We start from the raw sequence: 25202 nt of genomic DNA, 5'->3' as shown, positions 1-25202 counted from the left end.
ATTATTAAAAAAAGGGTACTTTATTTTACAAAATCAGAAGAGTAGAGCTGAGGCCGCACATCTATTTGACAGTGATGTTTATGATGCTGATGTCTTCATATGGCTTGTCGGTTTTGGGGTTGACTTTTAAGTTGGAGATCCGCTGGACCACCTCCATACCTTTAGTGGTCCTCCCAAAGACTGTGTGCTTGTTATCCAGCCAGGGCTAATTGGAGAGAGGATGAGAAAACAATTTATTGAATTATCAACTATTAGCCAAACTGGCAGCTCAAAATTCATGACTTGAGATGATTTCCCCCCAAAATCATTGTAACTGACATGAATTTCAAGAAGTGACAGCAGTGTGACATTTATGACTACATTGACTTAATTGAATAATTAGGGTTGGGAAAAATATTCATTCCAAATTCATTCATTCGAACAATTTCATTATTGATTTGGTGTTTCCTGCCTCAGCTGCTGAATATATAGAGCAGGCCAATGGCAAAATAAGTCATACTATATGCAATACGCAGCCTCATCAGTGTAATCGGATTCATCAACAAATCTTTTATGAGCTATTTTTAGCGAATCAAAAAGTGCAACCAGTGTAATCGAATTCAGAACTGTATCCGAAATCTTGAGGCGTCGTTAAAAAAAAGACAACCCAAAAATGGGTTATAATATATAAAAAACTAATCTGATGGTCTTACAGTTGGGACGACAGTGATGAAAAACTGCGATCCGTTGGTCCCCGGGCCTGCGTTGGCCATGCTGAGGGTGTAGGGTCTGTCGTGCCTCAGTGTGGCATGAAACTCGTCCTCAAACTCTCCACCCCAGATGCTTTCTCCACCCATCCCTGTGCCCGTCGGGTCTCCGGTCTGGATCATGAAGCCCTACACACACACACACACACACACACACACACGAGAAGCCACCTGTTCAACTCACATCCACAAATCCGTAGGCGCACGTCTAAACACTCGAGCTGCTCATACCTTGATGACACGATGGAATATGTGGCTGTTGTAATAACTGTTCCTGCTGTGGACGCAGAAGTTCTCCACTGTTTTGGGGCACCTGAGAAGCAAAAATAAATAAATTAACATACAACATACTGCCGTCTCAGACCAAACTGCTGTCAAATGACACAAACACATACTCCACAGGAAAGAGTTTGATGTGAATGTCGCCCATTGTGGTGTGAATGATGGCGCTGTCTGACACTCTTTTGGGCCCTTCTGCCTGCGTGGCTGCCATCACTTCCTCTTTAGACGGCTTCTCATTAAAGACATCGCGGTCAGAATCAGCACTCTTGGTGTCCTCCGGCTCTCTCTTTGTAAACTGTTCAAAAACAAAATACAGTATTATGAGTCTAGTGTCAGATTCTTCTAGACACCAGTGGAAAGTAACATAATAGCTTTTCACACTGCGCTTAACCCCGGGTTATCATCGCTCTAAACCCATAAATGTCAAATAGTGATGGAAAAAACATCAATTGTGACCCGATCTGGCGAAATGAGTCGGAAGTCGCAACGTTCCATTTTAAGATACGGGCCGATAATGTGAAAAAACAATAAAAAAATAAAAAACATTTTTTTTTGCTAATTTCAAAGAAAATACATTCAAAAATAATCTTCCAAAGTTTCGTGGTCCAGATAATTGAGCAAATGTATTTAAATGACTATTAAACTTGACAAAGTTTTACTAAATTCGTTGGAAATGAACATTGCTTTTCTCAAATCCTCTCGTCACCTCTGAGCATTTCCCGGGTATCCCCTGAAACGTCACTATCTCTGCTCTACAAATGGTGTTACACGTTGTATTGAGCCAATCAAAAAGTTTAGAAATGTACACAAACGCTGATCATTTGTCAATGGGAAGCCCCGCGGCACGCGATTGGTCCAGCCATCCTCCTGTCAGACTCGCAGCGCTCTGTGTAAACCCAATATTTAACTGTTGGTATCTCCGTTATTAATTTGTTACACTGTTATTGTCAACTAGCCTACACACACACACACGCGCGCGCACGCACGCACGCACACACACACCCGCGCGCTCACACACACACACACACACACACACACACACACACACACGCACAAACACGCACACACACACACACACTCTTTCTCTCTCTAGCTAAAATGTAGCACTTCTGTTCAATCTTTCTGATTTTTGTAAATCTTTGTAAAAGTGCCTTTTAAAATATTTATTCAAATAAATACTTTACAATAATTTGATCTTCAGCCTGGTTTACTGTAATAGCATTTATATATATTAATATCTTTGGTCAAATTAAGCTGTAAAAAAAATAGTTTATCCCTTTAAATGGATTTTGAAAGATATCTACAAAAATACGGGCAAAAAACTTTAAAAGCTATTTTCTCAGGTTTCCAGTTGGAAAAAGAGGGCAGACGACCATAATTCAAATGTGTATATCTTTAAAACCATTCAATGTATGACTTTGACTAGGATATCATTTGAAAGCTTATGATCTCCTCTTTCCATTGATATCAAAATCTCAATTTTGAAATTTGGGTCACTGTGACTCATTTTGCTGGATCAGGTCACAAATGGACCGTTTAATTCTTAACCTTATAGTCTGAAAACTTGATAGTACAGTCATAATATATAATCCGAGGATGCCTTTACGTAAATAGGCAAGTAGGTGCTGCGTTCGTCCAATCAATGACACTGACACAAATATGCAAATGAGGATGTTAACCCAGGGTTTAGTAACTAAAGGGGGCGGGTCTTTTCGAATGGTCAACTACAACATGGCGTGAAGGCAGCACAAGATAACCCCGGTAACTTAAGTGTGGAAAGCGCTATACAGAAATCACTACAGTAACCTGAAAATAAATGATTATAGTAACATATCCAGAAACCAAAGCTTCAGGATAGCGTTGTAAATGCTATGTGTTTTAGTAACGGCACCATGTAGAAGCGGTTCTTCTTGAAGCCGGTGCAGAAGATGGTGGGGTCTGGATTGGAGCTCTGCAGCGCTGGGTTGTCGGAGGCCTTCATCTCAATGGTTGGTGCTGCATGCATGGTCTTGGCCACTCCCTGAAACAGACTCAACTGCGCCACACGAACGTTCTCCAGTTTGCCCAGGATCCGCACACACCTTGACAGAGAAAACGGTTCACAGACACAAAGTAAAAGACTTTCAGAATGGCTCATGTATTGATTTGATTTAGGCCAATGCTGTTGTATTAGCTTAAGTTTTCAAAAATGTATTTCACAAATCTTAACAACTCATTATGCTTCTGTAATGTGACAAGTTTCAGAATGAAGCACGATATTTTGGTCAATGATAAATAGGAGCATCCAAGACCATTATTTTTTTAAGACCAAAGTTATTAATAACATTTTCTAAAAATGTTTTAAAAAGGTTCTTATTGTTAGGGTTGGGATTTGAAAAGAGAACTCAATTTGGCACTCGTGCACTGTTTTCTCTCATATAGTGTGTGTGATACTGAATCGAGCTCTCTTTTGCTTTTTGCACTTGAGCGGACACATATACCCAAAATTATGTCAAGTATCATCGCAAACACAGTCAGTTTATTGTATACAGGATCTGTGCTTTAGGTCTTAAAGTGACAGCAGCCTAATATTCCTGCCGCACTCCGTGTAATTAACGGTAATCAAAGAACAAATGAAAAAGAATATCACTCACTGATCTTGACTGAAATATTTTTTGTAACTTTAATAAGGATTCATTATATTTTATTTATAAAAAGAAAACTATGCAGTGTTATTTTAGATTTGATTTTAATTTCTGAGCTTTGTTCAGTTGTATTTGTGCTATTGCTAATTTGCTTACTTGTGCTATTGTATTACTGACTGTATACTGGTCTTTAATAATGTTTGAAATGTATATTTGTCTAGTTTATTAGTTATCTGTTCTTTAGGCTGCTAACTTCTCTTTTACTCTTCTCTCAGAATGATTTGCAAAAAGACAGAATAAATACATTTGATATCTAAATGTTTGACTTGCATTTTTTTTTTAACCATATTTGAATCGAAACAATGCCCAACCTTACTTATCGGAATCTGTTTTTCCATGAAGAACCTTTAACATCCATGGAACCTTTCCATTGCACATAAGGTTCTTTATATTATTAAAAAAAGGTTATTCTATTGCATTGCTGCAAAAAAAAAAAAGTGTTGAATAATCCTGATTTAAAGCTGCAGTCCGGCACTTTTTTGTGTTTAAAAATATCAAAAAAGACATTTTTGAAAAAAAACGTAACCAGCCAGTGTTCAAAACTATCTGCTTGCCTTACCTCGATTCAAAACGGTAAGCTTGTAATAATGATTTTAATTCCAGTGGTACTGGTGGATTTCCGCGGGAATTTCGAGCATGTCTTTGCGTCATTACGTCACTTCTGTACACATAGAGAATGAGTCCCGGCTAGTCGGCTATATAGCGTGTGTGGATGATGGTGGAGATTTAGCTTAGCACTTGGTATGGCGGATCCCGAAAGTTTAAAGCGACAATCACCAGTGACAACTGGAGATTCACCAGTTGTAAAACCCAAAAGACTTCGGACTTCAGAGTGGCTACAGAAAAAAAGAGACTGCAACCGAGCCCAAGCTAAAACAAGGATAAACATCGGCAGGGCTTTTGAAAGGTGGCGTGAACTCCGTGTTTTGAAGGGGTTCCAAATGTATGTGAATAAAATTTGATAATATTACAGTTTTAAATAAGCATTTGATTACACATACGTGTGTGTTTTTTATTTCAAAGAGAAACAGTTATAAGGAACATTAATGTGTTGGTATGACAATTAGAATTTATACTGCACAGAAATGAAAACTAAACTACAGGTAACTTAGCCCTAATACACATTAAATGTAGTCACGCAATAATGATGTAGTTAACATTAATAATTTGAGAACAAAATATATTTTTCACGTTTTGCAATCGTTAGAATTAAATTAGCATGATATAGCCTACTGCAATGCTTCCCCCCACCCCCCGAATTTGGTCAGAACAAAAGTGAATACATAGCCTACTTGTTCAGATGACATTTACCGATGAAAATTCTAATGTTGGTTATACACTTTCAAAAAGTATACTCTGAGATTGCTGATGACAGTACAGTATCCACAGCGACGCGGCAGCGACATGTTCTCCTCAATACATTGTGTTCATCCGCGCTGTTTCATGCCGATTTACTACCCACGCACAGTTAATAATTCCGCGAATAACTGCAATTGCAGATTTCGAACAGAGATGGCGACAAAGAGGAAAAACGACGGACTGCAGCTTTAATATTATATTTTCAAAAAAGCTTTAAAATGTTTTTCAACAGAAAAATACTTTAATACTATTATTTATTCATAAATATCATTCAAGTTGAGTTGAACAACAAGACAATTCACAATTTGAATGAACTTTGCCATATAATTAAGTCAAGCTGATATTTTAAGAGATTGATCTTGACACACATTCGGCAAGAGTCCTCGCTACGATATCATTTCTATATGCCAAAATATTTTTAAAAAGATGATATTTACAGGTGAAACTCGAAAAATTAGAATATGATGCAAAAGTTTATTTATTTCAGTAATTCAACGTAAAAGGTGAAACTAATATATTATATAGACTCACTACATGCGAAGTGAGATATTTCAAGCCTTTATTTGGTATAATTTTGATGATTATGGCTTCCAGCTTATGAAAACCCCAAATACAAAATGAGAATATTGTGAAAAGGTGTTCACAGCTGTAAACCATAATCATCAAAATTATAACAAATAAAGGCTTGAAATATCTCACTTTGCATGTAATGAGTCTATATAATATATTAGTTTCACCTTTTAAGTTGAATTACTGAAATAAACTTTTGCACCATATTCTAATTTTTCGAGTTTCTCCTGTATACTAATGCCAAACTACTTAAGCTGATATCTGTAAAGTTGTGCCATTCAATTAATTTTGATTCAGAAATGGCACATATGCTCATCATAGAAGAAATGCATTTCATTGTGTGCGGTGTATTCTCTACCTGTTAGTCTCCACGTTTATGACTTTAATGCCCAGCATGGTGCCGTAAAGCACAAAGTGTCCGGTCTCATCGAAGATGACGTTGGTCAGTCGGATGCCGTCCACCTTCTCCAGCTCTCGCTCCACCGCCATTCTGCGGCCGAACTCCATATCGGGCAACTGCTGCCTCATCTGCTGGAGCTCCGTGAACATCTGCCGTCGCACAGACCACACACTCTTACTCAAACTCTTCCAGTGTGCATTTGTTAACACTTGAAATCTGTGATTATATCATTATTATAATTGTCAAACACTAACTTACGGTTAATGATTCGTCAAAGACTCTCATCAGCTTCCCAGTGAGGAAACGGAAAATCCTCACTTTGCGGTCAACGGCGATGGTGGCCATTTTCTTGCCGTCTTGAGAGAACATCAGGCTGGTGGGATACGTTCTGCATTTGGCAAACTCGTACAAGTCCGTGTCAGTCTTGAACTCCCACTCCACCTGCCGTGGGAATTTGAAATCGCTCGGGAGGCCGGTCCAGTATTCCAGCATTCCCGCTTTATCAGCCGACACTATGACGCGATATTTTGGATTCAGGCGGATCTGAGACAGTGGTGCGTTGTGCATCTTTTCAAACTTGTGCAGGGGTTGATTACTTCCACGCCCGTCGTATACAAAAATCTTCCCGGTGGATTTCTCAGAGCAGGCGACGGTGGAGATGGCATCGCCCGGGTTATAGATCCACTCGCACTGGCCTGGATGGAAGCTGAAAAAAAAGAAGAAGAAATAAATAAAAACTCTTAACTCCCTGGTGGTGTTTGGTCAATTTAAACTGAAATACAAAAATTACCTTTTAAATTTTTCACTTAATTTGAGTGATATGATTTTTTTTTTTGTAGAACTTGCTATACACACACAAAAAAAATTGTGGTCATGATTCTAAAAGACTAAAAAAAGTCACTTGTGAGATTTGGAAATGAATGAGAAATACAAATAATACAGAGCAATTTTTAGGACACAATTTACAAATCAGTAACAAAGTATGTGTGTGTTTGAGTGCGTGTATATAAAAAAACCACACTAATTATTTACTTTATTTCTTCCACCAAATGACACCAATCCTCCTTTGATACATTGGATTTAAATACCTTCGCTATATTTTTTTAACTGTATTAGCCTACCGTAATTGAAAATAAGGTTAAAATGAAATATTTTATAATTTAATATTATATTTTAACTATATAAACATGGTACTAGACAATGTTCACATCTAAATTATGCATTATTTCTATATATTATTGTCTAGTACCATGAAATTCCCTCAAAATACAACAAAGAATAAACATTGAAACAAAATATAGTAAATAATTTTTTCTTAAACCACTAATCTTCAGTTTTTTTTTTTTTTTTTTAATTTACTGAATAGAATAGGATAGAAGGAGGCATTTGAATGTATTACTGTACACCCAAAGCGCTTTACAATGATATCGGGGTCTCTCCTCAACCACCACCAGTGTGAGCATCCACTTGGATGAAGTGACGGCAGCCACAGAACAACAGTGCCAGTCCGCTCACCACACACCGGCTATAGTGGAGAGAGGAGAGAGAGAGAGTGATAAGAGGCAATTCAGTGGATGCGGATTATTAGGAGGCCATGATTAGTAAGGGCCAATGGGTGGAGTGTGGCCAGCACACCGGGGTTACACCCCAAGTGCCATGTGATTTCTAATGACCACAGAGAGTTAGGACCTCGGTTTAACGTCTCATCCGACGGACGGACAGACTCTTTGACAGTATAGTGTCCCCGACTCCCAAAATATGCCCAGTGGCCTCTGTCCATCACGGCCTCCTAATCATCCCCATATATATATATATATATACACACACACACACTGATTGGCTTCATCACTGTCTCCTCTCCACCAGTAAGCTGGTGTGTGCTGGGCGTTCTGGCGCAATATGACTGCCGTCGCATCATCCAGGTGGAGCTGCACATTGGTGGTGGTTGAGGAGATTCCCCCTTCTATGTAAAGCGCTTTGAGGTCTCAGAAAAGCGCTATATAAATGTAGCAAATTATTATTATTATTATTATTGAATCATTATCCTGTTATCACTGTAAAGCTGCTTTGAAACAATCTGTATTGTATAAATTGCTATTTAAATAAAGGTGACTTGACTAAATGAGGAATACCAGAGTGTTAAAAACACACTCTCTCTCTCTCTCTCTCACACACACGCAAGGTTTTACCCGAGTTTGAGCATGTTGATCATGTCGAAGTTGACGACATCAAAAACTTTCATGGCCTGGTCATCACCCACAGAGCAGAACAGCGCCCCCTCCGCACTGACGGAGATGCTCTCGATCACACCTATGCACCGGAGACAAACACAGACAGATTATTTACACATACTGCATTTTATACAGTTTCTATAGACGTCTCGCTAGACGTAAGGTGTGCAGTAACAGACACCTACCCAAGTGGCTGCGGAAGTGCTTGACAAACTCCACTCCCTCGTCCTCCTTCTTCTTCCAGAATTTCACATGCCCATCTTGACTTGCTGTTATGATAAAATCTGTTCTAGAATGGTATAAAAATTATAATCAGTAAATCTGGAGTCAAATAAATGCACTTGAGTGTTGATTTACATTTGGTCCAGGACTCCGCAATAAGGATGCCAGCTTGACCAGTGCGAGAAAGTTTGTCACTTGCCCTATCAGGTCAGCACTATATATTCGACCATCATATTTTGAATACTGTATTGAAATACTGTATATCATATCATTTATTTATTTATCAATTGTGTAAATGCATTTCACAGCTTGTGAACAAATATTTTGAGTTTTCTGTTACATATAAATGTTGTAAATTCTGCTTGCTGGATTTTTTTTAAACTTGCCAATTAGGTAATTTCCATATAAGTGTGTATATGTATATGTTCCATATATTATAATAAGTGTGGAATTTCCAGCCATAAAAACTGTGTTAAAATAAAAATGATATATGTATTAATCATTTTAAATGAACACTACAGATATTTCAAAAGAAATTAGAATTCATGTTAGAAATGTATAAATATAATGTATATAAACATGCAGATTTAAATTCATAAAATGAATAAACTTATTTTTGTGGTGGGGCTAATGAAAATGCAGGCAATGAATGCTAGTAGAAATCTTATCAACTGGCCTGACCAGGCTTGCAGAACAAAAACTAATATTATTGATTTACTAGTCAAATATTCTGAGGTGGGAAGTTGGAGAAAACTTACTTGGAGCAAACAATGTGTGTTATAACATCTCTGTGCATGTAACTTCTTTCATACATGGAGGCGGAGGGTAAATTGTCCAGGTACAATCTTTCAAACTCAAGAACTGCAGAAGAAGACATATGCTCCATTATTAACAACACATCTCAAAACTGTACATTGAAATATTTTGGCTGCTATGAAAACACAAGATATGCAAGCTGATATAGAAACGGCTGTCTAGCATAGTGTGTCTCAAAACTTAATCTAGACCTAATACAGGCGACTTTAATGCCCCAAAATGCTGTCTGGACCCTGTGTGGGCAGCTCACTAGAGTTAGGGACAGTAATAGACGCTTCCGGTTTTGTAAAATAAGTCAATTTAACGTACCTTTCTTCTTTTTTGTTTGTGTTGCCTCGTTGGGCAGAGGACCGACCAATTCGCCTTCATCTTCGTCTAGTTTGCGTTTATTTTCAGAACCATCACGGCTCACGTCCGACGCCATTTTCAAATTAAAGTTAATATTTCTTCCTCGATGGTGGTTTATCGTAACAAACGTGTCTCCTTTCACACACTGCCGTCTACAGGAGGGGAGAGTCTCCGCGCGCAGTCACTACACGAAGAACATCTGAAGTTCAGTCAAAATAACAATGAGCAATCCTGCTCGAAATGTAATTCAAAATTCAAGCACATTTGGGGATAAAATGTGCTGTGAATATTATTTTTTAGTAACATGAAGCAACACCGACACACTGAGTGACGTTAGACTGAGACTCACCTCTACAAAATCACATTATAACTTAACGTTACAGTAACATTAACGTTACCTGTCAAAAGAGTGCAAACACTGCACTATGTTTTTGGAAGACGTCTCTTCTGCTCACCAACCAAGGCTGCATTTATTTAATCTAAATACGGTGAAAACAGTAAGATTGCGACCATGAAAAGGACTGTAAAAGTATTAGACTAATTTCGCTCTCTTTATGTTTTGTACTCAAGCCCCTGCTCATTTTCAAAATTAATCAAACTCTCCTCTCTATAATTATCAACAATAATATTGAAACATTTCCCCACCACTTTGTGCCAATGTCGATTTTGTCCCAAATCATATTTTGAAAGCCACTGAAAATAACTCAAACCGCTTATCACGCACATTATCGATTTATAAACGAAATACGGCACTACTTCGAATATATAGTAAACAGAATGCTTAAAATTAACACATTTATATTAAATATACTACTCTCGTGGATGAAAATAAGCACACATTTGACAAAATCATTATGCAGAAGTTAAAAAATTCCAATAGCAATGAGCGTTAAATGTGCTATGTATCTGGTTGCCAAGACAACTTCACGCTTTGATGCTGCTCTGTAGTCATAAAATCTCTTCGCTATTAACGTTACATATGGAGTAACAATAATTTTAAGCTTCATCATTATAAGCATAAAAAACACCACGGTACTATTTTTAAGACAATACGCCAATGCTTTTAGACCATTCTTACCTGTGAACGACATAAATCTGATATGAATGACAAATGCATTGATTTTTTTTATTATTAATATACAGCACGGTTTGACGATTTCCTGACTAAATATTTATTCTGCTCCTAAAAGTGAAGCAAATAACACGAGTTCAGCGCCTCCGCAGAAGCCCCGCCCACATAGTGAAACTGACCACTCACGAAGACAACATTGGAATGCATTATAGAACACGACGTCACAATCGAGCACCTTGCTGCACTATCATTACTTCGCTGAAAGTTTTCTACTGGCATTTTTTTTGAAGCGTAGTTAACGTTATAGCATTTGAATATGGGTTTACACATTTCTTGTATGAAATGTGTAGATGTTTCTGACAGTGTGTACAACTTACACAACTGTACACCATCACAATCAAGCAGTAATAGAGTGGAAGATCATCTTCATTCAGTTGGAGAGAGGGATGTAGGTGCGAAAAAAGAGAAAGGGAGGAAAAAAGAGAAAGGCAAAAGGAAGGAAGAAAACAATAAAACCAGCTCAAGTCAAGGTGAGAAAGAGGACCAGACATGTCCATGTTATTGTAACAACTGGAATGTATTTAATTTTTTTCTGGGGGAAACCATGAAAGTTCAGTTTTGTCTGGTTGTGGATTAATACATTTATGAATATAGTATTTGTCTACTATTCTATTAATAAATACCATGAATTTATTTATTTTTTACTACAGAATTCAAAAACATAATATACTTGACATATACAAACTACACACCTTAAATGACAGTTGTGTAAATGCATCTATAGACATTTAAACGTATTACCTCAAACATTTTAATGGATGTATGTTTGAGACTGTCTTTGGTTCACTGCAGTTTTAAGGAGAAAATACTCAGCAATGGTGCTGACTTATGAACTTGCACATGGTTTGTCTTAAAGCATATTAATGTTAGGGGGTAACAGTTCAGGACCCAAGGACTAGATAGATGTTTAAAAGAAGACCCGGAGTCAGAATTATAATAAATTGAAGAAAAGTTTAGCTGAAGATAGTTTACAGTTTCATCAGCAGAAGTCAGCTTCAAGACTCACACAGGAGTTCGTAGGCCGCCCCCCTTACAGTTACAAAGATCACAGCAGTTATACCCCTCACCAAGGTCTAAGCTACGTCCTTGCTTCAGGTTAAATGATTCTCATTGGCTAAATAGATAAACATGGTAATTTTCCACACATATACAGATAGACTGAAGCATATCCATTGATTATGCAGCTGACACTCGGACCCTGAAGTTAGGCACGTTGTGACCTTCCAGGTCGCAGATTTGGGTTGCTGGCCGCCAACATGTCCCGAACAACAACTCAGTCAATCTCAAATAATGCCAGTGGTTCCTTAACCTGTATCCAAGAAGACCAACACACACACACACACACACACACACACTGACACACAACTTTTCCAAGGTTGGATTTGGCCAGGCTCTAACTGAGTCTTCTCAAAACATTAAGATAATGCGTTCTCTCTCTCAAGGAGAGCTACACTTTAGTCTGACTGGAAAGTAAGGCTTTGAAGTAATGGTCCCTTAAACTATTGCCTTCAGTGACCCCCTATATGTTTTAACATGTTGAAGACCTTTCTCAAACACAAAACAAGTGCCGAAATGCACAAATTAGACCTTTGTGAATGCCTCCAAAAACTTGCTTCATAATTTACAGCAAGCTTAGTTGCAGTAATATGAGTATTCAGTAATATATAGTTATGCAATAATTTATTAATAGTATTTCATTAATATCTCTTTAGATCGGACTGCTCAGCATGTCACCAGTGAGCCTGAAGTCCTCCCCGCTGCAGAGGAACCTGGTCATGCTGAAGTCAATGGCGAGTGGAGTGATGACGCCTTCCAGGATTTAGTCGGAGATTTGTCCGAATGGAGTGCCGACATCCTCAACGTTTTGAGCTGCGTTAACTCCGACAACACCCTCCAAACTCCAGTCTGTGTTGCGACTGACTTGAGTGTTGACATCCCCCAAGCTACAGTCTTTGCTACATCCGACTGTAGAGTACCAGTCCGTGATGTGGCCGACTATAGAGCCAATGTCCCTCGAGTACCAGTCCTTGATGTGGCCTACTATAGAGCCAATGTCCCTCGAGTACCAGTCCGTGATGTGGCCTACTATAGAGCCAATGTCCCTCGAGTACCAGTCCGTGTTGTGGCTGACTGCAGTGTGGACGTCCCCCAAGTCCCAGTGCATGCCATATCATGTAGAGTGGATGTCCCTCAAGATCCAGTCACTACCACATCAGCTCCAGTCTTTGATGTGGCTGACAGTTGTGGCGATGTCTCTCAAGCTCTAGTCAGTGCCTCGTCAGACTGTAGAGTCGACATCCGCCATGAGTCAGTCAGACTGACAGATGACACTGTATCGCCTCAGAGTCAACTGGAGGATTGTGAGATTATTGGTAAGTTGACTGCCATGACTCCAACATTCCACAATACAGACAAACTTTTGATATAATATCGGTCTTTACTCATGTCAACTCCTATTTTTCCTTTAACAGACGTCAATTCATGCAGCTATAAAATCGTCAGGAAGCTCGGTGAAGGAAGCTTCGGCAAAGTTTATGCGGGAATTCGCTTGACAGATGGACTTAAGGTATCACTTATTTTATTTACAATATAATTGTTCTTGCCCTGTCTTACACGTTTCTCATTTTCCTTAGTGTATCTTATGTTCCCTATTTAGAGCACTAGACCTCTCAGACCGGTTTGAATTGTAAGACATGCGTAGAATTTAAATTTGTGAAACTGAACATGTCTGTTCAAGGTTAATGACTGAAATGATATCAATTCTGCATACTTAATAATTGTAAATAACTAACAAATCCATTTTCTTTGTTTTGTTGATCAGGTGGCACTGAAATTCGCTGTCAACATGGGTATAGAATGGTTCGACATTGTAAGTACTCTGTTTCTCCTCTCAGTCAATGTTTTCAAAAGACAAACTTCTATTGTACTTAGGACTGGTCTAATATGACTGGTTTACATCCTTTCTCATTGCCTTTCTTCTAGGAGGGGTGTCCTGAACCCGTTCCACGGGAGATTGGTCTGCTAATTCTCGCCAACAAAGGCCCCAGAGTTCCCCAGATCATCCAGCTTCTGGACTGGGAAGAGGAGCCTGAACAATACATTATGGTTCTAGAGCGGCCTGTACCCTGTGAGGACTTGGCTGGATTTCTAGACCGCCACAAAGGCACCATTGAAGAGGGCGTAGCAGCGGTTATCATGCAGCAGGCAACACTCGCAGCTCAAACGTGCTGCCAACGCGGAGTGCTGCACCGCGACATAAAGCTGGAAAACCTGCTGATTAACCGGAACACACTGGAAGTCAAACTGATTGACTTTGGGTGCGGCGAAATCCTTAACAACGAGGGATACACGTCCTTTAGTGGTATGTATTAACCCTCAAAGCTGTAAGGTGAGTCTCAAACTTTTGTGATGAGTTGGGGGCCGTTAACAGGACAAAATGTCTTCCTTCCAGGCACAGAAGAGTACTGCCCCCCAGAGTACGATATAAGCGGCGAGTATCACGGGGAACCAGCAACAGTTTGGTCACTCGGGATACTCTTGTTCACACTACTGTGTGGGAAATTTCCAGAATCAGAAGACTTGGAGAAGCTCAATGATAACATCTGGGCCAAAGATAGCTTGTCACAAGGTGAGATCTTCATTCAGTAAAGGACACTTGTAATTCTAAATCAAACAAAAGAGAACAAAAAATGTAAAGTAAGTTAAAGTAATAATCAGACATCTCTCCCATCTTTCTGCACAGAATGCTGCGAACTACTTTGCTCTTGCCTGCAAACTAACCCAGAGCAGCGGATTGAATTGAAAAATGTCAGTCTCCACAACTGGTTTATATACTTTAATTATTAATTTACCTAAGCAAACATCAGCACCCTAGGACCAGACAGGCCTCCCCAGCATCAGAACTCCCTGTCGCCACACACCAATGCTCAACCCGCATTGATGTACGGGTACTATCCAGACAGTCACAACCTACAGATGTCCAAGAAGAAACCTGTGGACCAAATATGGCTTGTCAAAAGGTGAAATCTTAATTTCCACAAAGATTACCTGTAATTAAGTATCATACAAAAGAGAACTAAGTAACAAAAGACAGTCATGTGAATAATGCATTCAAAGAGAGCATGTATTAAGTTGAAGGTAATAATCAGACTTCTCTCCCATCTTTCTGCACAAAATGCTGATAATTCATTGGCTTTTGTCCCCTGGTACCATCCAGACAGACACGACCTGTTCATGCCCAAGAAGAACCTCTGGAACAAAGATGGCTTGTCACAAGGTGAAGTTTTTATGACAGCAATGGGGCCTATTTTTAATTCACAATCATTCAGAATACTGTAGAACAAAGTAACTAAAGGCAGTCATGTGGATAATGCAGTAATTCGACTCTTGGTCAAAGAGAGCAGGTGTGAAGTTTAAGGTAATAATCAGACTTCTCTCCCATCTTTTTGCACAGAATGCTGCCATTTCATTGGCTTCTGTCCCCATACACCAATGAGCACCTTGCATTGATGTACAGGTACAATCAAGGCAGACATATTTTTATGTAAATATGTGCTGCATGCTTTCCTCTCAATAACAAAAACACCACAAAAATGAGTGGTGTGAAAACAGCAGGTAAGAAAGCATCTGATCACAGCGACAAGGATATGTTTGCAACAGTTCGGCACTCTAAGCAAGTCACGTTATGTTTATTTATATAGCATTTTATACAATATTGCTTTAAAGTAAGCAGCTTTAGAGTGTTAAACATGAAAAAAGAGTCTACTTTTAATTAGAAGTGCAACGGCAATTTCTACTATAAAGCTGCTCTCCAGTGTGTTCATTTTTTACTAGTATCTGACCTTGATGGACTGAACAGAAGAAATTAACCAGAGAAGATTTCCCTGTAAAAGAAGGCGGATCCACATATCACACCAACCTGTTACGTAATTGCCATGGACCAATAGTTCGAAGGTATTTTACCAGAGTGAATCTTTCCGAAAAGTTTGCTTTGGCAAGCTATTTCTAATTCCCATAACAAACACTAAACAAACATTCGTTTTGGCCTTATTTTGTTCTAAATGACGTCATTTGCTTGATTTATTCTTTATTTAGCATTCGCAGTTTTCAAGAAAAGTGAAAAAACTTGATAAACTTGAAAGGTAAAACCTTTTTTTTTACAATTATCATGAATTGTTAATCAAGTTTTTGGAAAGTTTACATTTTACAAACTTAACTAAATTTGCCATGTCATGTACAGGACTAATTATCCGATATTTTAAGACTACTTATTGATCTTGGCAAACAGGGATGAGGATTATAATGGCCTGAAAAAACATAATTTCCTCTTTTTGTTATTATCTTCTGTCATGAAACAGGAGAGGAGACATAGAGGTAAACATAACAGTTATTTATTAATAGGTTGATAGCGACAAGGACGATGAGGATAACTGAATCTGGAAGAGGACGATAAAGGGTTAGGAAGGTGAATGGTCGGGTAAGTTACTCTCGTGTAACAGGTGCTTGATGAGGGTGTGACAGGTGAGTACTCTTTCTGGTGAATGTGAACGAGTGGGTGGAGCTGAAGGATCTGGTGCTAATAGAGAGCCTAAGTCTCTTCTCTTCCGGTGGACCACCATGGGACCTTATTTCGGAAAAATATTGTATGGTAGTCAATGGCGAGAGACAACAAATATTTTGATCTCGTTTGAATTGTGCCCTGAATTACACATATGATGTTTGTCAATTTAAAAGATACATTTTAAAGTCAAGAAAGTCGCAGTTTGATGTAAAACTGTTGAGGTATAATAAGACTGTGAAAATACGTAATTACAAATACTACAAACCCAAAAGGCGCACATGTGACGTCATACCCTTTCTCTCAATGAATGAAGCTAACGTTACTGAAACTAACGTCTGTCATTTTTTCTATAGTCTTACGTTATAATCGTAACGTAACGCAGTCATGCTTGAGTGTTTTGTACACGCTAAGGTGACAGCCATGTTGGTGACGTATAGTGCGAGACGAGAGATGTAATTCATTGAGCGATTTTCACATAAAACTAAATGTTACTCTTCTGTTTTATGACAAACTGCGACTTTCTTGACTTTCATAATTATCTTTTAAATTAACAAACATCATGTGTGTAATTCAGGGCACAGATTGGACGGAAGAAAAAGATAAGTTGTCTCTCGCCATTGACTACCATACATATTTTTTCCGAAATAAGGTCCCATGAGCCAGAAGCGGAGGGGCGGGACTTAGGCTCTCTATGGTGTGTTGGTTGAATCCATGACAGTTATTTTCCCTTCACGAATTTCAATTGACTGAAACGTTAGTAAACGGTACTTCCACCTACAAACAGCTTAAACATCAGCACAATTAACTGGGATAGGATATAGATATTTTAAATTTGAACCTGTTGATAACATTGAACACTAAATCATATATATACATATATTTGTGAAAATAATAGCTAGTTAATAAAATATTAACAGAAATTTTATTCAAGGAGGTACAGGCATATGCTAATACTACTCTATAGTACTTTCAACACTCTGATCTTCTTGAAAATATGTTTGAAAATATGTTTGATGTAGATTAGGGCTGCACGATTTGGGGAAAATGTCATATTGCGATTATTGATAGAGATGCACCGATTGATCGGCTGGTGACTGGAATTTGACGATAATCACGTGATCGGCGATGACCGGCGATCGGCCGGTCAGTCTGACATATGCAGATTTTATGCCGGTCAAATGCACTCGGGCGCCGCATGAATAACAGGGTACCCCCAGGATCCTCCAACTTAAATTCAAGGCTTTTTAAGACCTTTTTAATACCATTTCAAATGAAATTCAATGCCAACTTCGTACCCATTCCGACAGAAGTATGAGGGGAAAATGTCAAATCTGTATACATTTTAAACCCTAGAAAATAATTATGTACAAGTAGGCTACTTGAATTAAATAAAACATTTTATTTTAATTATCAGTCATATTTAATATATACGCAACAGCGTTGTAGTGCGCATGTGTGTGTAGGCTAGGGCTGAACGATATGGACAAAATTTCATATCTCGATTTTCATGCCAGATATCTCGATATCGATACAATACGATATGACTACAGGGTTCGGTGAAAACCAAGCATTTCTCAGAAAAATAAAAAGATCATAATACAAAAAAATGTGGAAAGTATAGTTTTATTTTTAAGAACAAGTCAAGAGGTAATAATAATCCTTTCCATTATAATTCGACACGTTTTATTCATATCAGATACACATTGTGTAAGTAACTTCAGTGTTTACTCTATTCTATTCCCAGTTCACCAGCCACTTACTTTTAAGTATTTCGGGAGAAGTGGATGAATTCACGTGTTGTAAACATAGAGGTTGTAAATCCAACAGATCCGATTCTCTGAACTGCGTCTGCGGCACAAACTAACACTGCGGCGCCCATCGCGCATACCGCTCAACTAACGTGATCGTTATAAAGGTGTTTAAACAACAATATACTTCCGCTTGCATGTATTTGACAATCGGAATATCAGATATTTCATGCCATAGCTAACACATTTGTGAATATTCTGAATAAAAAAGGAAAAATGTCATAAAAGCAGATCATCATTCATTCAGCGCTGTTGCTGCTGCGGTGTGTCACGTGACAAGCAATGACGCGTCACCATGGAAACGCCGCCCCCCCTCTCACAATATAGTTTCCACGTCCCTGGTAGTGTGCGCGCGCTGGCTTTAGCTGTGCATTCAAAGGCACTCGTAAAACTGATGTTTGTTGTGACTGCCAGAGTTGTATGCAGGGCGAGCGCGGAGAGGGGGAATCTATATCGTCGATATCGCTGCTTTTTTCGATAGTAATATCTTGAAAGTTCATATCGAGATATAGATACGATAACGATATATCGTTCAGCCCTAGTGTAGGCCAGTGTTAATTTTGGCAGCCATTTTTGATTCAGTCTTAGACTTCATCTTCAGACGAAAATGCTTATTAGTCTTAGTCACATTTGAGTCATTCGGTCTTTCATAGTTTTAGTTGACTAGTTAAAGGTCTTTGCATTTTTTGTCAACTTTTAGTCATTACTTTTACTCAAACTGCAGTTACTTTACTTTTGGTAGCTATTTTATATGTAGTCTTTAGACAGAAAATGTTATAATTCCGTGGTTCTCCAATTTTTTTGAGTGCCGTACCCCCTGGTACTCCCTTTCTTCCACTTAGACTGCAGTCACAGCTTTTCCATTAAGGGACAATATTTGCCCCCTTTAATCAATATTCCCATTATTATTTGTTTACCTCTATAATACCTTTAAAAAAAATAATAATTCTTTAAATAAAACCATGTTCAATAAATATACAATGTTAAAAAAACGTTTAATATTAATACAAATATTATATTAAAATAGCCAGTAGGTGGCGGTAACTCACTGTCTTTATGAGTGTGTCATCGAGTCATTCATTCATTGAATCTCACGATTCGTTCAAAGCCAGATTTTGTTGCAAAATAGAGCAATAAGCCTGACTATACTGTTTTAAATGCAGTACATCACTTAATGTTACCCTTTTGTTGTTTTTTAACTGTTGCATAAAATCAATGTCACATTTGAAATCGTGTGGATATATTCGGGAAACATTGCATCTTGCTCATATATGACATTAAAAACACTGCTGGATATCAGCCTGCATTTTGATCGCAGATTTAGTCGACAAACAGCGCAAGCGGCTCGTGACAGAACACAGACCGACTGAATGACATGACACTTTAATTTAACTAGAAAATCTCAAATAAAGATCGCTGAACTCCAGCTTGTCTGTGTTTTCAGATCATCCGCGCTTCTTCAGCAGTGTAGAGAGCGCGCGCGCGCATGGTTGCCAGATACTATTGAAAAGACCGTGTAGAAAACATGTTCTTTTAACAGAAAAGCTCTGATTTGGGGTTTAAATTATTGAATTCTGGCATTTGTGGCCACAGCGGATTAAACCGACACTTTCCCATTTCAGACGACAAACTAGGCTAGGCTACTATCTTGTTCTGTACCTCACTTGCCTAGTAAGTAACCATAGTAACGGGTGCACACACTTTCGCACTTTCTGCTATGACGTGGAGTGCGAGGTGCACTCAACGCTGCATTAATTTTTAATTAGCCTACATTAGTTACAGTTAATTTTGTTACGGTATGAACTTAATCCTAGGAAAGACAAAAAATATAAGACCTTTGTAACGAAATCCAAGACTTTGTATACCAAATTCAAGGCTTTTAAGGCCTTAATTTAAGATGATCAAATTTAAAGGCCATGTTGCAGGTTAACCACCACTGTCGATTAATGGGTACATAAATCAATCAAGATATGTGTATCATTTTTAAAATGTCTCAAAAACCATTTTTTTACGTTTTTGGTATTAACGTTTTTTTTCACGCAATTCGGTGATGACGTCACGTTGGGGAGAAGTGGAGGAAAGCTAGCCTGATGGCCGTCAAAGCCAGTGAAATGCATGGTCCGAGGAGAATGAGTGGAGAGTTGGTGAAGTGTCCTGGTGAGTTGCTATCATTTAGCCACGCAGCAATGAGATAACGACACATATTTTTTTTTACTGTCATTGAATAGCACCGAGTGAAAAATAAACGTTTTCTTTATAGTGGCGGTGATCATGACGTTAGTTCAGATAAGTAACGTTACCGGTAGCCTTTGTCATAGTACTGGTAAACTTTGTCTTTGTCATCTATAAATAAAAGGCTTCGTGCTAGCTATGGGCGTTTCTAAGCATTTCTCTTCCTCCGGTGAAAATGTTGTTGCAAATGTAGCCGCCGCGTGTCTGTCGCGGTGTTTGGCAGGTGCTCGCGCGGGCGGTGCCGTCCCGTGGAAACTGCGTTGGAAAGCTTGTGCTGTAGGGCAGTGAGTGCGTTTTGGTCGCTGGTCGAGGAGCTCACCCCGCGACCAGATGTGACTGAATGCTGAATGCACGCTGCCTAAAATCCGTTTGTGCTGAAGATAGCATACACACGACACATCTCAGGCAGGATCATGGTCCCCTTCAAGCCAGCACGCACGAGTACGTAGCCTATGTTAATTGTTTGTTTACTTTTTTCACGAAGTCTTATGAACCAACTTAAACAGTTATAGGTGATAGAGATGTGTTGTATAGACAATGATCATGTTCTATAATCTGCACTATCTGAATACTCTCGTCCACTACTCGTCTCTCTAGTCACGCTCAACGCGGGCTTTGGTAAACTCTCTCCCCAAGGTGACGTCATGCAATACATTGTGGCGGAAAGGAGAATCGTTGGCGCTGTAAGATAGTACCTACTTTTTCGCATTATATTCCGTTTTGTGATACCCAACAACATAAAATACAATGGATCACAGTTTAAATGTTCATTACCAACAAGCAAATTGCACAAATTCGTTGAAAAATTTAACCTGCAACACGGCCTTTAAGACTTTTTCAATGCTTTTAAGACCCCGCGGGTACTCTGTATAACCTTTGAGCGGTACGGTGCCTACGGTCCCATATATGGGATTTTTATTTCTGTGTCACTGAACATGCTAAATCCCATATGTGGCACCGTACTCTCAGGGGCACAGAAATAAAAATCCCATATAAGGGACCGTAGGCACTGTACCGCTCAAAGGTTAATCATGCGGCGCCCAAGTGCATTTGACCGTGTTTCGTGCGTTGGCTGGCAACATCTGTCAGCGCACTCTCACTCGAGCATGTGGATATTGTTTTTCTCAACATGAAACAATATAAACACGATAACTATATGCTGACTCGAGTGCATATGTAACGTTCTGTACGATAACTGCACAGTCTGTTTTTTTCCCCGTTTGCGCTGCTTGAGCTTAAATGCTTTTTATATTTTTTGTTTACACACATTTTTTTTTTTTACTAAAAGAAAACCTTAAGATAGCCTACATAGTAAGCTTGATGTGTATATTGCTTAAATTGTAAGCTTGTTCAGAAATGGTGACAAAAACGTAAAAAATTTTTTACTTACGTCTTTCTTGTTAAACATCATTTAAATAAACAAATATTCTATTTTTATGAGCCCAAATATTATAGAATACGATATTTTTGAAAAATGCCCATCCCTAGTAATAAGTTGTTATGATTGTGTGGAGGATGAACCCAAATGCAGACCGTATACTATATAGGAAGTTTATTAATAACAGTAAAGGGAAAACAAAACTCACGATGGGGGAAAACAAGACAGGTAAGGAAAATAAGACTGACAACACTAAACTAAGACTTGGTAGATAACTAGACAAAACAAATAGTATATACAGGGTCAGAACACTTCTTCTAAACAAGATAATCACGGACAAGGTACTCACGAGTGTAATACAGAATTTCACAACGTCAAATAATGAACCAGCACAGGACAGCAAACACAAGGGGATTAAATAGGGAGAAACTAATAATGACAACAGGTGACACAGATGAAACAATAATGACTAACGAGGAGAACAAGGGGGCGGGGTGACGTAACGAGACAACGCAAGCACATGGCCCAAACAAAAGGCCATGTGCTTGCACACAAAACATGATCCATGTCATGATCCTGCCTCAAGACTAGAGAAAAATCAAGGACACGAGGGCAGAATCATGACATAAGTGGTATGACTTTACCGTTTCTCTTAAATATCCGTCTAGTTCGAACTTGCTGCGCTACTTCTTTTTCGGTGGAAGCTTTGCGTTTAAAGAGCTAATGAAATATTTTGACTCAGATCTATATTTAATGTCTAATTGTTTACTTATGTGGCAAGTATCCATATAATATGCAGGATAATGTACATCCAGCCGGTTGTTATCACAGAATAAACCCCTTCAGGCTGATGCAAGATCACCCGGTCAGGGTTTATTCTGCAATAACAACCTGTCTGGATGAACATTATTCCTTACTTACAAGTAACTAACTCTGAACCAAACCCTAACCGTAACTCTATAGCAAGTACATGTATATTACTCAGTACTTAGTAGGGGTGTAAAATATAAACTTTTCTCAGGAAAAAAGAAGAAAGAAGAGACCTAGAAGCGAGAAAGCGAGAGCGAGAGAGGAAAGGAGGGAGGGGGGAAAGATAGCTTTAACTTTTACAAATAATTGCAAAAAAATAATATAAATATAGAAAACGTCTCGGGTTACGACTGTAACCCTTGTTCCCTGAGGAGGGAACGAGACACTGCGTCGCTGAAAACGACTATTTGAAGCAAGCCGCTCCCAGTCGTTAAGGGGCGTGGCAAGACGACGCAGTGTCTCGTTCCCTCCTCAGGGAACAAGGGTTACAGTCGTAACCCGAGACGTTCCCTTTCGTAGGGAACTCGCACTGGGTCGTTGAAAACGACCCTTTGGGGATCGAATACCCACTAGGCCACGCACCGAAAAAGCCTGTCCTAGAGTGAAGCTAGGACGAGAGCACTCGTGCGCCAGACGCACTAAGGAGGTGAAGACAATAAAACCTGATGAAAGTGTGTGGGGTAGCCCAACCGGCTGCCTCACGGATCTCCTGGAGTGGCACTCCCGAACGGAGGACCCTAGAGGACGCCATGCCTCTGTTAAAATGAGCCCTTACGGCCAAAGGTGAAGGCAAATTGCGCACCTTGTAGGCCTTCTTATGGTTTGTTTGGATGCCGGGAGCCCCTTATTAGGTGACCCAAAACACACTAACAGTAGGTCCGACCTCCTCGAAGAAGAGGACCTCTCAAGGTAAATACTCTGAACCCTGACTGGCAGAGCAAAGGAACCTCTCTTCTTCTGCCGACACATGAGGTGGAGGATGAAATGCTCGCAGGACCATGGACCTAGCCATGTTAGAATGCACTTAAGGCACATAGCTGGGTCTCGGGTGCAGGATGGCCTTAACTCTGCCGGGGGCAAAACCCCAAGCAAGCTGGCGTTAGTACCAGGGCTTGGAGATCTCCCACTCTCTTAATATTTTAAGAAATAGCTAAGAGAAAGGCTATCTTGAACGTGAGGTTCTAGGCGAAGCCGACTGGAGGGGTTCGAAGGGAGCCAGGGATAGCCCTTCGAGAACCACCGCCAGGTCCCAGGAAGGAACCCTGGACCTGACTGTCGGTCTCATCCTCCATATACCATAGAGAAATAGTATGATGTTGGTGCCTCCCCAAAGGCCCATCACTCGGTGGTGCATGGACCGCCACAATGGCAGCCACGTACGTGTGGACGGGAAGAGACCCGCAGAGAAACATATACTTGGAGCTTTTGCGAGGGGAGAGTGCTAGGCCAAACGGAAGACCCCGAATTTGGTACGCTTCGCCCCCGAAAGCGAACCTCAGAAACCTCCTGTGTATTGGAAGGATGGAGCACGGAATATGCGTCTTTTAGACCTATCGTGATAAACCAGTCCTCGGACCTGATTTGATTCACGATGAGCATCTTGAACCTGAAGCTCCTCAGAGAACGATTTAAGTGACTCAGATCTAGCAGGAACCCTCCATCCTTCTTTGGAACTATAAAGTACCGGCTGAGAAATCCGGACTCCCTGTCTGGAGGAGGAACCCATCATATGGCCTCTCTGACCTAGCCTGGGTTTCCCCATACTGCCTTTGCGCAGCGCGATTTTATTCTCGCTGAAAGGCAGTCTGGAAACCATGGACCTGATTTTCACCTCGTTTAGGGAACCAATCACAGAACGGGGAGGGAGCAGCAAGACAATGACGACATCTATGCGACACAACTAAGCAGTTTGTTTATGGATTCAACATGGCAGCAGACGCGAAGCTACCTTTTGATGCAGCCTTAGATATTGTTCTAAGTAGTTTAGAACGCAAGTTTATTTTGAAAAAAGAGCAGCTTTTGGCGTCTCTACATACGTCATCTGGTATAATGGAAACGATTGGTTATGAGCTACGTACAGGCGCATTTGATAGACATTCTTAGCACCCAATAAACGGCGCCGGGCACCCAATCCTGCTTATACGCAGGACCCATGCAGATATGTTGGGCAAGCGTTTGACACGCTTCAACAAAATCTATTACGGGAACCAGCCCCACGAGGCTGGTTTCAGGTATTCTTTGAGCATTGTTCTCGACCCCTTGAAGCAGATGACCGGCAGGGAGTCGAGACCGATTTTGTAACCAGTCAATGCCCTTTTTCAAGGTTTTTGGAGCGAACACAACGGTATGCGTTCGCTGGAAACTGGGGGGGGGGGGGCTCTAGAGGAAGGAGTGTGGTTTATCACCTGACTTAGATAACTCATTATGTAAGTCAGGAAAAAATTAATAAATAAATAAAAATGGTAAGCTCTGGCGCTGATGTTGTGATTGTTGCTGCAGGAAGTCGAAGAAGAAGCCGCATCGCGGGCTTAGAACCATTCAAATAAAGAATGAGAAAGTGCCGCAGCAGTCTCACGCTCATCAGAAAAAATATATATATACATTTTATTATTTATTTTATTTAC

General features: G+C 39.7%; 1 protein-coding gene across 1 annotated transcript; it reads right to left on the bottom strand.

Moving 5' to 3' along the window:
- Positions 1-7: 7 nt before the first annotated feature.
- Positions 8-9841, bottom strand: ppwd1 (peptidylprolyl isomerase domain and WD repeat containing 1). The gene is made up of 11 exons (XM_079600697.1): positions 9620-9841; positions 9253-9355; positions 8458-8561; positions 8231-8351; positions 6300-6747; positions 6000-6190; positions 2920-3109; positions 1142-1323; positions 978-1059; positions 693-875; positions 8-205 (listed from the first exon to the last, which is right to left on the bottom strand). The coding sequence occupies exons 1-11, from the start codon at positions 9732-9734 to the stop codon at positions 62-64; spliced, it is 1863 nt and encodes a 620-aa protein (XP_079456823.1). The 5' UTR covers positions 9735-9841; the 3' UTR covers positions 8-61.
- Between the last annotated feature and the right edge of the window lie 15361 nt (positions 9842-25202).

This window comes from Phoxinus phoxinus, assembly GCF_949152265.1.
Source record: "Phoxinus phoxinus genome assembly, chromosome: 23".
Lineage (NCBI taxonomy): Eukaryota > Metazoa > Chordata > Actinopteri > Cypriniformes > Leuciscidae > Phoxinus > Phoxinus phoxinus.
This window is presented reverse-complemented; position numbering and strand designations above follow the sequence as displayed.

Excerpts from the sequence above, each read along its gene's own strand:
- ppwd1 (XM_079600697.1), bottom strand. The coding sequence starts at position 9,734 with ATGGCGTCGGACGTGAGCCGTGATGGTTCTGAAAATAAACGCAAACTA. Across the intron at positions 9,356-9,619 it reads ACAAACAAAAAAGAAGAAAG|TTCTTGAGTTTGAAAGATTG; the intron begins GTACGTTAAATT and ends CTTCTTCTGCAG. Across the intron at positions 1,060-1,141 it reads ATCAAACTCTTTCCTGTGGA|GTGCCCCAAAACAGTGGAGA; the intron begins GTATGTGTTTGT and ends TTTGCTTCTCAG.